General features: G+C 44.8%; 1 protein-coding gene across 2 annotated transcripts in view; it reads right to left on the bottom strand.

Moving 5' to 3' along the window:
- Positions 1-1,414: 1,414 nt before the first annotated feature.
- CLPX (caseinolytic mitochondrial matrix peptidase chaperone subunit X) overlaps positions 1,415-15,567 on the bottom strand; it is a 90,717-nt gene continuing 76,564 nt past the window's right edge. For both annotated transcript variants that reach the window (XM_063925639.1, XM_063925638.1), the window contains 4 exons: positions 5,676-5,975; positions 4,847-4,939; positions 3,044-3,150; positions 1,415-2,677 (listed from right to left, as the gene is read on the bottom strand). In XM_063925639.1, the coding sequence (XP_063781709.1) occupies positions 2,587-2,677; positions 3,044-3,150; positions 4,847-4,939; positions 5,676-5,975 (591 nt within the window). In that variant the 3' untranslated portion in view covers positions 1,415-2,586. The remainder of the gene's footprint in view (positions 2,678-3,043; positions 3,151-4,846; positions 4,940-5,675; positions 5,976-15,567) is intronic.

Here is a 15,567-nt window from a genome sequence, read left to right on the forward strand (position 1 = left end):
AAAGCACTGACTGGAGCACCACTGCTAGGATAGGTGATGTCTGCTGGTGGCTCCTCTGAGCATCACTCCTCCATGGACAGGATCGTGTCAGCCCATGGATAGGAGACAAAGGCAAACATGGGGACTAATTCAGACCTGATCGCTCCTCTGAGATTTTGCAGAGGTTTGCGATTGGACAGTCACTGCCCAGACACAGTGAAAATCCACCCCGTGTAAGTCTGTGTACGGCGTGCAAAACGTTTTGCAAACACCGGTCAGCTGCAAATCCGTTCACAACTCACTCACCATCTAATGTTTTTTCCAGTCTGTGCATAGCCCAGGACTTACTCCTACAGTGCAAATGAAACCGGCTGATCGGGGCCGGAGCTGACATCACACACCCTCCCTGAAAACGTTGATTGACCAATAGGGGACAGTTGCTTGTGTTTCAGGTGGAGAAAGAGAGCTATAGAGATGTAGAGGTAAAGTGTAAACAAAAGTCAGTGGAGATCAGGGAGAGAAGCAGCAGTAATTGCTCCATTATTGCCTCCAGGATCTTTGAACCAACAGGTTAGGCAGGGCCAGATTATAGGAGGGGTGGATAAGGCAGGTCCCACACACTGCAGCAAACATTGCCCCGGTCCGACCCACCCGACTGGCTTCCAGCAGCAGTGCTGCAACAGGTAGTGTCTCTCCCGCTCGCTCCCCCTCTGATAACCTCTTTCTCTCCCTGCCACTCTCTACCGCTCGCTCCCCCTCCCTCAGACTCTCTCTTCCTGAGGTGCTCTCTCCCACTCACTACCACTCCCTCTCACTGTCTCCCCCAATTGCTCCTCCTCCCCGATACCCTGTCTCCCTCCCTCTCTTGCTCCTCTATCTCCTACAACCTCTCTCTCTCATTTAGACAACCCTCTTTCATATAATCAGAATGTCAAAAATAGTTTCACTTTTAGTTTCCCGGTAATAAATCCGTTTCATAATTCTTATCGAAAATGTTTATTTCATATTGGGAGTGAGTGGGAACCATTATGTATCATTCTCCTATCGGCAGAAAAGACTGAGCACCCAACAAAGCTAGATGAGCCAGAATTCCAAAATGTCAATAAAAAGAAAGATCTCCCCTGCAGACAAAGGATCCTACAGGTTAATATGCAACATCACAGCCCCCCAAACCCAGAAGACTCCTATGCCCACAGCAGCGGCTGCCCCTTAAAGTTATAGTTGTATAGTAAGTTCCATCTCCTCCGGACACCTCAATCAACCCATAGTGAGCAGTATCCACAAAACTGGATGACAGAGAATAGTAGGGTGTGTACCAAACCCATAGCACGATATACAGATCTGATGAAGCAAGCTATTTACATAGGAAAGCAGTCTGTACTGCAACTTCCAGTAATACTACCATCGCTTCAAACATGCAGCACTGACACGCATAGGAAACAGGCAGATGTTTTAATTAATTTAAAGGAACCACAAAAAGAAAAAAAGAAAATATACATGTCTTTTCATATTACACAAACAATTGGGCTAAAGGAGCAAGATTATTCAAGTGAATGTGATAAGGTTTAAGTTTGCGTCTTTCTATGAAATTCTAAAATTGAAAAAAAAGGGGAGGGGGTGGATGACAAAAACAGTAGGCAAGCATTTCTCTATAACTTAAAAGCTATTCCTGTTAACCCCATCACTACCATGGGGGTCTGCAGCATGATATGGTACATTCCCAGTTGGAAATGATTTACAAAAATCATTCATGTATGAAGAACTAAGTCATCCCTTTACTATACATAACTGCCTGACATGTTTATTTTAAGATGGGTTGAACAAGGCTTTCCAATTGTGGTAACAATCGCAAAGATGCTTTTCAGTCAGGTGCAATTTCAGCTCTTTCAAATGGGCCAAGAATGCAGCAAGTCTCTTTTCCATAGGTTAATTGTCTGCCCCATGGTTCTCTGTGCACTGTGGGCACATCATGTATTCCAATATATCCTCCCTATTGTAAATGGAGGTTATACTGGGGCATGAAAAGCACTCTCCTGTATCCGCATGACTCCCATATAGTATCCAGTGGAAGCAAGCTTAAAATAAATGATCAGTGGAGAAGGAAACAAATTAAAAGCTGAAATTTCAGTTTTACTTGGACATAAAAAAAAAAATTAAAAAAAAAATGTTTTTTTGAAAAAATAAAATAAAACTCTGCAAAGAAAAAGAAAAAAAGGCAATAAGGAATACATGGAAGGGAGATGGTGAGAGCTGTGAAGCCCAGCCAACATCTTTCGGTGTGATTGCCAGCCCTCCCACCAAATGGTTAATGAACATAATTGTAAAATTAACCCAGGTAGTCCCAAATTCTGTTTTAAGAATTAACAAAGTTTAGTCTTATAAAAATCCCCAGACAGAATATACATTGTTACCATCAGACACGTATAAACACTGCTCTCTACTGTAGAAACCGGAAGATTCTTAAAATGCATCATTTTATCTTGTTCTACCAAAGCAAAAATTCCCAGGTAATAAAATAGCTGTGTTTAGTATATTGAAAATGGATTTGTTTTTAAAGGAGAAACTGTAATGTTAACACTGAAGGAGAACAGTAGTAATCTTGACAGTCTAATTGTTTGCAGAATCGGCCTGTCGAGACCAGGCTTCTTCCTCCACCCCAGAGTCATAGTCCTCCTCAGTTATATCCCGATTTTGCTTTCTGGAAAAGATGCAAGTATTACAGAACAGTGACAACACCTGGAAACAGGAACTAATCTATTGCAAAACACATGATTGCAATTAAATGATGTGCTTTTAGCGTGACAAAACATGCGTCAGTTTACTTTGATCCATACAAAGCATATTGCATACTGATAAAGCCCATGGGCATTTCATTAATCATAGAAATATAGAAATACTGGGTGGCATGGGTGATACTTCTTCATAGTGGTGTAAAGTGGCATTCAGGCAAGTCAATCCTTGGAACTCCGATGTCGGTGCCTAGTACTTGAACTTAACAATTTATTCAGAATCCTATGAATCTACCAGTATTTTCTAGTTTGCAGGAGAAGTCTATAGAACTTACCGAATATATCTGGGTTCTTTCTTTCCTTCAACCACTTCCTGGTCCAGCTCCACACACACTATGTCAGAGTTTGGAACTTCAAACATGGGTTCAAGTAACAGTTTTTCCTATAACAAACATTCATAATTATATTAAATATAAAAGGATATAAAAAAAAATAAAAAATTAAGAACCTCAAGATGCAAAATCAGTCTCCATAGTCACAGAGATTGAATCACGGTGACAAAGGAAACACAAGTACATTTTTGAGCCATTACAGTTATGAAATTAATGGAATGACATTGAAAAGTCTCAGTTTATCTTCGACTATCCTCTGCCCAGCCAGGGACTCATCTTTGTCCTCTAGGTTCACAGATCTCCAGTTGCAGGCTGCGCACACCTTCTACTAAACTACTGTAGGATATTACCAGACCAGGCATTAAAAGACTCATGTTAACAGCTGAATGATAAGAGTTTCTGTACCCAGCAAATAGCTGCCTAACTGAGAGAAGCCGCCCGGTTCTACACCAACTACCTGCAGTGAGGAGTACCAGAAAGCACAGGTTAGGTTTTGGTTTGGCTCGAGTGTAGGACTCTGAAACAGAGAAGTCATTGCCAACTCTATAAGGAGCAACTGCAGTCAAGTCACTTCTATATATATATATGGCAGAAATATCAACAAATTGTGAAGTGTACTGGAAACGCGGGAATAGTTTAAGGGAGAGGAGGGGGATATTTATTATGATCATTATCCTTGTGCCCAAATTTATGCAAGAGGAGCAATAATCACAGCTTTACATCATTCACTGCTCCATGAGAGAAATAAGGCCATGCAGCTACTAACAATGTAATAATTTATTGGATTTGACCCCATACTATTTTAAAAAGGAACAAATGAAAGTCTGGTATGGCATTCTAGCATTATACATTATGTATACAAATAGTAAAAATCCAGTTGGAGAATAGAGCAGCCATCTTTCCATTACAATACCAGGGTAGATGCATCGGGATGCAGTTATTATGCTGGCTGTCTGGATCCTGGCATTCATGAACCCGGCGCCAAAATCCCAACAGCTGACATATTACCGTCGGTCAGAATGCAGAGACCCGCCCGCAATTCCCACGCAGTTGGTGGAATCAAGTGGGAATACAACCTGTGGGCCACCGGGTCCAAATCGTGGCAAGCGCAGCGAGCCTGCGAGGGGACTCTTTGCGTCGCTGCCAGTATACCGATGTCTGTATACTAACAGCCGACATCCCGTCAGCCGGTATATCATCCCCATTACGATGCATCAGTGTCTCAAACTGCATGTGAAATTACTATATACAGATAAATTAACTAAAGAATATGCATCTCATGATTTACTTTATTGAGCACCATGGCCATCGCTCATTCACATTGTTATGCACAGATAGGTTACACCTGGAACCAACAGAACTGTGATTCATAATGCATTGATTTAATTGGGAGTGTAATTTTTTTTTTTTTTTTTAATATCTCTCGTATCTCTAAATATCTATATATAAATTATATATTTCACCAACTGTACCTAAAAGTTAAGTTTGGAACAATTTTCTTACTAAAGCTAAGACTAATTTGTGAATATACATCCAAAAAGAGAGTAGCTCAGTCACGGGCGCAAAAAAAAAAAAAAAGGGATAGTCTATTTGAGGGTGCTTAAAGGGTGGGATTTTTTTTTTTTGTAATATAACATGCCTTTAACCATAGATCAGATGAGTGATCAGCAAAGACGTTCTTCTGCCATTTCCCACAACAAGATATATAAAAGGTTGCATCAATGAAAAGGATCCCAACTCCCTCACCATTATTGAACGGAGTCCTCTGGCACCAGTCTTTCGTACAAGAGCCAGCCTGGCAATGGCCCTCAGAGCACCTTCGGTGACATTTAATTCACACTGCAAAACAAGAACATGTTAATGAATCCTTCAATGGCCCATCATAGTGGTGTTCTATCTAGGTGTACCAGAAAACAGTGCAGGACGTTAAAATAACGCCGTATTGAAAGATGGTTTGGACAAAAGTTATAAGAAAAACAAACAAACACATGCGGCACTTCTACTGAACAGCTCACAGGCTGAAATGTTGATAAAGCGCTGCAGAGAGTGTAGAACACCATATATTAGGCCTGATTCGGATCTGATCGCAGCAGCAAATTTGTTAGCGAATGGGCAAAACCATGTGCACTGCAGGGGGGGGCAGATGTAACATGTGCAGAGAGAGTTAGATTTGGGTAGGGTGTATTCAAACTGAAATCTAAATTGCAGTGTAAAAATAAAGCAGCCAGTATTTACCCTGCACAGAAACAATATAACCCACCCAAATCTAACTGCTTCATATCTTACCACTGTATACTAAAGTTCTGGAGGCAAAAATGTACAGCTAGTCATAATTTTGTAACGTGCAAAAGGTACAGATTTGCACAACATAATACACACACAGTATGTAGTTGCAGTCAGGACAAGATGTCCAAAAAAGTAAAGACTTCCTTGTAATACATTTATAAAGGTGATGAAACATCTTTATAATTATTTTTGTGCAATGCAAAAACACCTCACAGATCTTACACTGAAACTGAAATCTGGTTTCGGTACCAACATAACTAGATCTGAAAACAAGGTATAATAATCAAACCTTATCCATGTTGAACAGGGCTTGATACTGTGGCACGACAGCATTACGTGGCTCTGTGAGGATGCGCACAAGAGTCTGCTCATCAAGGCTGTGAAGAGGCACCACTACAGGAAGACGTCCTACAAACTCAGGGATCATGCCAAACTCTATGAGATCCCTAGCCTCAACATGTCGCAGCAACCGGTCCTTCTCTTCAATGTCTTGTTCTGCATTCGATTCAGAACTCGAATTTGCTAGTTCCGCGGCTGCTGCCGCTCTACGCCCTTTGCCCAAGTTAGAGGGTATGCCAAATCCCAGATACTGCCAGGAAGAGGAAAAAAAATCAAATGTAAAATGTACAGCATGCAAAGCCAGTTTCAGTTTTCATAAGAACATTACAATTTCTAAATTGTTGTATTTTTACAAAGATCACTATGTGCTATATGGAGGAAGAAGCCCAGATACATTGACAAAGCCAGAGATGTTGGATTTATTGTCTGAGATTTGAGAAAGATGGCTACCACTAGGGGGTGCAAAACAGAGCAATTAATACGTTGCTCTTTTTAGACGCCAGTTAGCCGCGAGGGTGACATCTCTTCTTGCATCTCAGCCTCCTGTGGGGCGAGAAGAAATGTGTGCAAAGTCCACTATTCGCGGCTAAACCCTGTTTACATGGGCGCTTGTAAAGCAAGTGGCACCCAATCAAAGAAACATTTCAGTTGCTCTGATTGGCACCCATTACTTTGGGCGCCCAAAAAAAACATTTCTATCGCAAAAATAATAGCACAACTGTTTGGTGAGGCTGCGTTAAATCAATAGCATATATTCTTCTAAGAACTGAAATATAAATGGCCTTAACCCCTTCACTGCAGAGTCTATTTTGAAATTTTTGGGCTGGGCACATTTCAACATCAATACCAGTAACTATTTATACAGTACACACACATATTACACATGATTTTTTCAGAAGACTTTGACTTGCAGAATAGAGCATTAGTTTGGCTTATTTTCTCTTCACATGGAAAAAGACAGGTTACATAGAAACATAGGGGTATATGCAATTGCGGTCGAATTCCCGAAATTGTCGAATTTCGGGTCATTTTCGACCAAAAAAAAAAATCGCCTATGCAATTCAGTGCTTTCCGACCAAAAAACGGACTTTCAAAATTCGACTTTTTGAAATTCGAATTTTTGCAAATTCGACTTTTCTGCAATGATACAAGTGCTGCAATTCGACCAAAGCATATTCAATTCAAGTTTGGAAATTCGACAGCAGTGCTTTTAGACAGCAAATTCGTAATTTTCAATCCGCCACACTTTGGAGGGTGAAAACAAATAAAAAAATTTTAAACATGTTTTTTTTTGTGTTTTTTTTTTGGGGGAATAGCAGATCTATTTATATTAGAAGGGATTAGGTACTTTTTTTTTTTTTTTTTTGGAGGCACAAATATTATTTATATATTTTTTAATATATTTTTTTTTTTTTTTTTTTATGCTGGAACGGTGAAATCATAAAAAAAAATGGCGTGGGGTCCCCCCTCCAAAGCATAACCAGCCTCGGGCTCTTCGAGCTGGTCCTGGTTCTAAAAATGCGGGGAAAAAATTGACAGGGGATCCCCCGTATTTTTAAAACCAGCACCGGGCTCTGCGCCTGGTGCTGGTGCCAAAAATACGGGGGACAAAAAGAGTAGGGGTCCCCCGTATTTTTAACACCAGCATCGGGCTCCACTAGCTGGACAGATAATGCCACAGCCGGGGGTCACTTTTATGCCGTGCCCTGCGGCCGTGGCATTAAATATCCAACTAGTCACCCCTGGCCGGGGTACCCTGGGGGAGTGGGGACCCCTTCAATCAAGGGGTCCCCCCCCCCAGCCACCCAAGGGCCAGGGGTGAAGCCCGAGGCTGTCCCCCCCCCATCCAATGGGCTGCGGATGGGGGGGCTGATAGCCTTTTGTGATAATAAAAAGATATTGTTTTTCCAGTAGTACTACAAGTCCCAGCAAGCCTCCCCCGCAAGCTGGTACTTGAAGAACCACAAGTACCAGCATGCGGGAGAAAAACGGGCCCGCTGGTACCTGTAGTACTACTGGGAAAAAAATACCCAAATAAAAACAGGACACACGCACCGTCGACAGTAAAACTTTATTTCATACGTCGACACACACATACTTACCTATGTTCACACGCCGACATCGGTCCTCTTCTCCATGTAGAATCCACGGATACCTGAAAAGAAAAGATCAATATACTCACCTCAGCCATGGTCCAGAGATAAATCCACGTACTTGGCAAAAAAACAAACCGAACACCCGCTCCATGCCGGACTGAAAGGGGTCCCATGCTGACACATGGGACACCTTTCCACGAATGAGACCTGTCAGTGACAGCTGTCACAGAAAGGTCTCTAAGCCAATCAGGAAGCGCAACTTCGTTGCGCTCACCTGATTGGCTGTGCGCTGTCTGTACTGTGACAGCACATCGCAAAGCCGCTCCATTACTTTCAATGGTGGGAACTTAGCGGCTAGCGGTAAGGTCACCCGCCGGTCAGCGGCTGACCGGCGGGTGACCCCACCGCTACCCGCAAAGTTCCCACCATTGAAAGTAATGGAGCGGCTTTGCGATGTGCTGTCACAGTACAGACAGCGCACAGCCAATCAGGTGAGCGCCACGGAAGTAGCGCTTCCTGATTGGCTGAAGGGACTTCAGTGACAGGAGTCACGTGATGTCCCGGCATTCGGGAGAAAGGGGTCTGATGTGAAAGCATTGGACCCCTTTCTAGTCCGGTATGGAGCGGGTATTTGCGTTTTCTTTTTTTTTTTACAAGTACGTGGATTTATCTCTCTGGACGTGGATTTATCTCTGGACGCTGGAAGGTGAGTATCATTTTTTCACAGGTACCCTCGGATCGTCGGAGACCGTGGCAGTCGGCGTGTCAACATAGGTAAGTATGTGTGTGTCGGTAGTGTGTAATAAAGTTTTACTATCACAGTGTGTGTGTCCTGTTTTTTTGGGGGTATTTTTTTCCCAGTGGTACTACAGGTACCAGCGGGCCCGTTTTTCTCCCGCATGCTGGTACTTGTGGTTCTCCAAGTACCAGCTTGCGGGGGAGGCTTGCTGGGACTTGTAGTACTACTGGAAAAAACAATATCTTTTTATTATCACAAAAGGCTATCAGCCCCCCCATCCGCAGCCCATTGGATGGGGGGGGACAGCCTCGGGCTTCACCCCTGGCCCTTGGGTGGCTGGGGGGGGGGGGACCCCTTGATTGAAGGGGTCCCCACTCCCCCAGGGTACCCCGGCCAGGGGTGACTAGTTGGATATTTAATGCCACGGCCGCAGGGCACGGCATAAAAGTGACCCCCGGCTGTGGCATTATCTGTCCAGCTAGTGGAGCCCGATGCTGGTGTTAAAAATACGGGGGACCCCTACTCTTTTTGTCCCCCGTATTTTTGGCACCAGCACCAGGCGCAGAGCCCGGTGCTGGTTTTAAAAATACGGGGGATCCCTGGCCAATTTTTCCCCGGATTTTTAGAACCAGGACCAGCTCGATGAGCCCGAGGCTGGTTATGCTTTGGAGGGGGGACCCCACGCCATTTTTTTTCTTCGGGTTTTTCCCGTTTTTTACCGTTTTTTAAAATCGCGGCAAAATCCGCCAAATCGGCCGATTTTCGCCCGCGACTCTGGCGAATCCGTTTTTCATTGAATATGGTGAATTCCGGAAGCCACCTTCCGGAATTCACCTGGCGAATTTAGTCGAATTAAAAAACGGCGAAAAATTGCCGCGATTCGCCGTGAATTGCATATACCCCATAGAATTTGACGGCAGATAAGAACCACTTGGCCCATCTAGTCTGCCCCTTTTTCTACCATATTTTTATCTCCAACCTTATTTGATCCTTATTTCTTTGTAAGGATATCCTTATGTCTATCCCAAGCATGTTTAAATTGCTCTAATGTCTTAGCCTTCACCACCTCGGATGGGTGGCTAATCCACTTGTCCACTACCCTTTCTGTGAAGTAATTTTTTCACAAATTTCCACTGAACCTCCCCCCTCCAGTCTCAGTGCATGTCCTCGTGTCCTATTGCTTCTCTTCATTTGAAGAAGGTTTCCCTCCTGGACTTTGTAAAACCCTTGATATATTTGGGTTGGGGTGTGATATGCTGGCGGTCAGAAAACCGAACACAGCAGCCAGATGGCGAGAATCCCAACAGGGGCTAGGCAAGTATACTTACTTTCCCGCCAATGACCCCCGAACACATCCCTACAGCAGCCTAAACCTAACCCTTCCCCCCTGCAGCCTAACCATAACCCTCCAAGTGGGTGCCTAAACCTAACCCTGAATGAGGAGGAGGCAGGTTGGTTAGAAGGTTGGAGGAGATTTTAAACTACATGCCTGGGGGGAGGGATTAGTAAGAACTAGTGGGACATCTAGAGAGCGAAGAAAAGAGGGATGTATAACATATAATGGGGGTGGAGAAGGAGAAAAAAAAATAGGATTTTAATACCTACCGGTAAATCCTTTTCTCCTAGTCCGTAGAGGATGCTGGGGATTCCAAAAGGATCATGGGGTATAGACGGGATCCGCAGGAGACATGGGCACACTATAAGACTTTTACTGGGTGTGAACTGGCTCCTCCTTCTATGCCCCTCCTCCAGACCTCCGTTATAGGAACTGTGCCCAGGGGAGACGGACATTTCGAGGAAAAGGATTTTTGTTAAACTAAGGGTGAGATACATACCAGCTCACATCACAAACACACCGTACAACTGGATTAGCAGGAATACCAGATAACAATATGAACGAAGAAACAGCAACAAGCTGAACATAACCGATACACAACCATCGTGTAACCGAAAACAACAACCAACAATACAACTGCAAGTAACAGTACGCACTGGGATGGGCGCCCAGCATCCTCTATAGACTAGGAGAAAAGGATTTACCGGTAGGTATTAAAATCCTATTTTCTCTTACGTCCTAGAGGATGCTGGGGACTCCAAAAGGACCATGGGGTCTATACCAAAGCTCCAGACCGGCGGGAGAGTGCGGATGACTCTGCAGCACCGATTGAGCAAACATGTGGTCCTCCTCAGCCAGGTTATCAAACTTGTAGAACTTAGCAAAAGTGTTTGAACCCGACCACATAGCTGCTCGGCAAAGTTGAAGTGCCGAGACCCCTTGGGCAGCCACCAAAGATGAGCCCACCTTCCTCGTAGAATGGGCTTTTACGGACTTCGGCAACGGCAACCCAGCCGAAGAATGAGCGTGCCGACTCGTATTACAAATCCAGCGTGCAATAGTCTGCTTGGAAGCAGGATTTCCAATCTTGTTGGAACATACAGGACAAACAGAGCCTCCGTTTTCCTAACAGAAGCCGTTATGGCGACAAACCTTTAAAGCTCTTACAACATCAAGAGATTTCGGGACTGCCACAGCATCTGTAGCCACAGGTACCACAATAGGTTGATTTATGTGAAACGAAGTAACCACCTTCGGCAGAAATTGTTGCCGAGTCCTCAATTCCGCTCTATCCACATAAAAAAATCAAATATGGGCTCCTGTGAGACAAAGCTGCCAATTCTGACACTCGTCTGGCAGACGCCAAGGCCGAAAACATGACCACTTTCCAAGGGAGAAACTTTAACTCAACCTTTCGCAAAGGTTCAAACCAGTGAGACATAAGAAACTAACACCACTTCAAGATCCCACGGTGCCACGGGTGGCACAAACGGAGGATGGATGTGCAGCACTCCCTTCACGAAAGTCTAAACCTCAGGAAGGGCGGACAATTCTTTTTGAAAGAAAATAGATAAAGCCGAAATCTGCACTTTGATGGAACCCAATTTGAGGCCTGCATCCACGCCTGCCTGCAAAAAAATGGAGGAAACGACCCAAGTGAAACTCCTCCGTAGGAGCAGTTTTGGTTTCACACCACGACACATATTTTCTCCAAATACGGTGATAATGTTTCGCCGTGACCTCCTTTCTAGCCTTAAGGAGAGTGGGGATGACTTCCCCGGGAATACCTTTACGAGCTAGGATTTGGCGTTCAACCTCCACGCCGTCAAACGCAGCCGCGGTAAGCCCGGAAACATGCATGGCCCCTGCAGTAACAGGTCCTCTCTGAGAGGAAGTGGCCAAGGATCTTCTATGAGCAGTTCCTGAAGATCCGGATACCAGGCCCTCCTTGGCCAATCTGGAACGACGAGTATTGCCTGAACCCTTGTTCGTCTTATGATCCTCAACACTCTTGGAATGAGAGGAAGTGGGGGAAACACATACACCGACTGAAACACCCACGGAGTTACCAGGGCGTCCACTGCACTGGCTTGGGGGTCCCTTGACCTGGAACAATACCTCGGAAGCTTCTTGTTGAGGCGAGACGCCATCATGTCTATTTGCGGAATTCCCCAATTCCTTGTCACTTCTGCAAACACCTCTTGATGAAGGGCCCACTCTCCTGGATGGAGACCGTGTCTGCTTCCCAGTTGTCCACGCCCGGAAGGAAGACTGCTGACAGAGCGCTCACATGCTGTTCCGCCCAGCGGAGAACTCTTGTGGCCTCCGCCATTGCCGCCCTGCTCTTTGTTCCGCCCTGGCGGTTTACGTACGCCCCCGCTGTTATGTTGTCCGACTGGATCAGGACAGGTAGACCTTGAAAAAGGTTATTTGCTTGCAGAAGGCCGTTGTAAATGGCCCTTAACTCCAGAACATTTATGTGGAGACAAGATTCCTGGCTTGACCATTTTCCCTGGAAACTTCTTCCCTGTGTGACTGCACCACAGCCTCGGAGACTTGCATCTGTGGTCAGCAGAACCCAATCCTGGATTCCGAACCTGCGTCCATCTGGAAGGTGAGAACTTTGCAGCCACCACAGGAGAGAAATTCTGGTCCTGGAAGATAGACATATTTTCCGGTGCATGTGCAAGTGAGACCCGGACCATTTGTTCAGCAGATCCCACTGAAACACCCGGGCATGAAACCTGCCAAACGGAATGGCTTCGTAAGCAGCAACCATCTTCCCTAGCACTCGAGTGCATTGATGAATCGACACTCCTGCCAGTTCAGAATCTCCTTGACCATGGTCTGTATTTCCAGAGCTTTTTCCGCCGGAAGAAACACTCTCTATAGTTCCGTGTCTAGGATCATGCCCAAGAAGGGCAGCCGAGTTGTCGGGATCAACTGAGACTTTGGCAAATTTAGAATCCAACCATGATGTTGCAGAACCGTCAGGGAGAGTTCCACATTTCTTAGCAACTGCTCTTTTGATCTCTCCTTTATCAGGAGATCGCCCAAGTACGGGATAATTGTGACACCCTGCTTGCGTAGGAGTACCATCATTTCCGCCATCACCTTGGTGAAGACCCTCGGGGCCGTGGAAAGCCCAAACGGCAACGTCTGAAATTGGTAATGACAATCCTGCACCGCAAATCTCAGGAAGGCCTGATGAGGAGGATATATCGGGACGTGTAAGTAGGCATCTTTTATGTCGACTGACGCCATAAAATCCCCCCCTTCTAGGCTGGAGATCACAGCTCGAAGAGATTCCATCTTGAACTTGAAAGTTTTCAAGTACGGATTGAGGGATTTTAGGTTCAGAATCGGTCTGACCGAGCCGTCCGGCTTCGGCACGACAAAGAGGCTCGAATAGAACCCTTCCCCCCGTTGGGATGGGGGAACCGGGACAATGACCCTGCACGGTGAAGAGATAAAATGGCGCTGGTAAGCTGTGCGGCTAAGCCCCGCCCCTTCCCGGCGCGCTGTAGTCCCGCTTAAATTTGAATTTTTTATACTGGCGGGGGGTCTCGTACATAGTGCCCGGGCACCGAATATGCATTTTTTGCCAGTAAAAATAACCTCAGTAACTTGCTGCCCAGGGAGCTCCCCCCCAGCGCCCTGTGAGTGCCGTTGGTGTGTGTGTGTGGGAGCATGGAGCACAGCGCGACCGCTGCGCTGTACCTCAGTTACTGAAGTCTTCTGCCTTCTGCATACTCACCCGGCTTCTGTCTTCTGTGAGGGGGGTGACGGCACGGCTCCGGGAACAAGCAGCTAGGCGCACCAAGTGATCGAACCCTCTAGAGCTAATGGTGTCCAGTAGCCTAAGAAGCAAAGCCCTTAACTCAGAAGAAGCAGGTCTGACTTTTCTCCCCTCAGTCCCACGAAGCAGGGAGCCTGTAGCCAGCAGGTCTCCCTGAAAATAAAAAAGCCTAACAAAGTCTTTCCAGAGAAACTCAGCAGAGCTCCCCCAGTGTGTGTCCAGTCTCTCCTGGGCACAGAATCTAACTGAGGTCTGGAGGAGGGGCATAGAGGGAGGAGCCAGTTCACACCCAGTAAAAAGTCTTAGTGTGCCCATGTCTCCTGCGGATCCCGTCTATACCCCATGGTCTTTTTGGAGTCCCCAGCATCCTCTAGGACGTAAGAGAAATAGTCAGCGATGGTAATTTAAGAAAAACTCAAGTTCATAAGGAAACGTTATCTACAACAAAATTTGCGGATCAGGGAACTACAGTACTAAACTTATGTATTATTGCAAATGCAAGAAGCCTAACAAGTAAAATGGCGGAATTAGAAACAATTGTACGAAATGGTGGGACAATTCTCACGACTGGGCAGCAAACATGGAGGGGCACACCCTCTTCAGGAGAGATAGGACTAATAAAACGGGAGCGGGTGTTTGTCTTTATGTTAAGCCATTCTTAAAACAGTCTTTAAAAAGAGGTCATTTCAGAGGGTACTGGAGATAACGCGAAGTCATTATGGGTAGAGATTTCGAGTGGGGGTAAAGATACAAAAAAGCTCATGATAGGGACATGCTATAAACTGCCAAATATTAGTGTGTCTGATGAATTACAACTCTTGCAGCACATCGAAAAAGCTGCAGGAATGGGGGATGTCATTATCATTGGGGACTTTAATTACCCGGACATAAATTGGAACACCGAAACAGTAAATACAGCTAGGGGTAACAGGTTCTTAAACTTGCTAAAAGATCATTACTTGTCCCAGGTAATCGGGGAACCGACTAGGCATAGGACTATACTGGACCTAGTACTAACTAATCATGAGGAAATAAATATCAAAAACTAAAGTAGGGGAGACCTTAGGAAATAGCAATCATAATATGATCACATTCGATACCAGTTTCCAAAAACAACACTATAAAAGGGTCTAACTAAGACTTAACTTTCGAAAAGCTAATTTCAACTTGCTGAAACAAGCAATGAAGACATACATTGGGAAATTGTATTTCATGGTAAGAATACGGCTGAAATGTGGAATGTTTTTACAACTGCGCTCAATAAGTACACTCATTTATTTCCAAGGTCAACAAAAACAGGAGTAGTAAATTCAAACCGATGTGGCTTAATAAGGTGGTAAAGGAACAAATGGATAAAGAGAGGTGTGCTTTCAAAGCATTTAAGTCTGACGGGAAGGCGGAATCATGCCATTTCTACAAGGAATGTAACAAAAAAAATGCAAAAAATAAATTAGAGCAGCAAAAATAGAAAACAAGTCGCAAGGGAGAGTAAAACAAACCTCAAAAAGTTTTTTAAGTATCTAAACGCTAAAAAAGGAGAATATTGGGCCATTAAAGTAAGAGTCAGATGTCTTGATTAATGATGATAGGGAAAAAGCAGATTTATTGAATAAATTCTTTTCATCAGTGTTCACTAGAGAGGACAGGTTGACGAGAGTAGAGCGCAACATAAACTATAATAACAACCCGTTGCTAAGTAATTGGTTAAACAAGGAAGTAGTCCGGGAGAGGCTAAGTAAAATTAAGATAAATAAATCTCCTGGGCCGGATGGACTCCACCCCAGTGTTCCTATGGAACTTAACGCAGAGATATCTAGACCCCTATATTTGATCTTCAGCGAGCCAATTGCATCAGGAATAATACCCAAGGAC

The sequence above is a fragment of the Pseudophryne corroboree genome, chromosome 6, assembly GCF_028390025.1.
Source record: "Pseudophryne corroboree isolate aPseCor3 chromosome 6, aPseCor3.hap2, whole genome shotgun sequence".
NCBI classification, from domain to species: Eukaryota; Metazoa; Chordata; class Amphibia; order Anura; family Myobatrachidae; genus Pseudophryne; species Pseudophryne corroboree.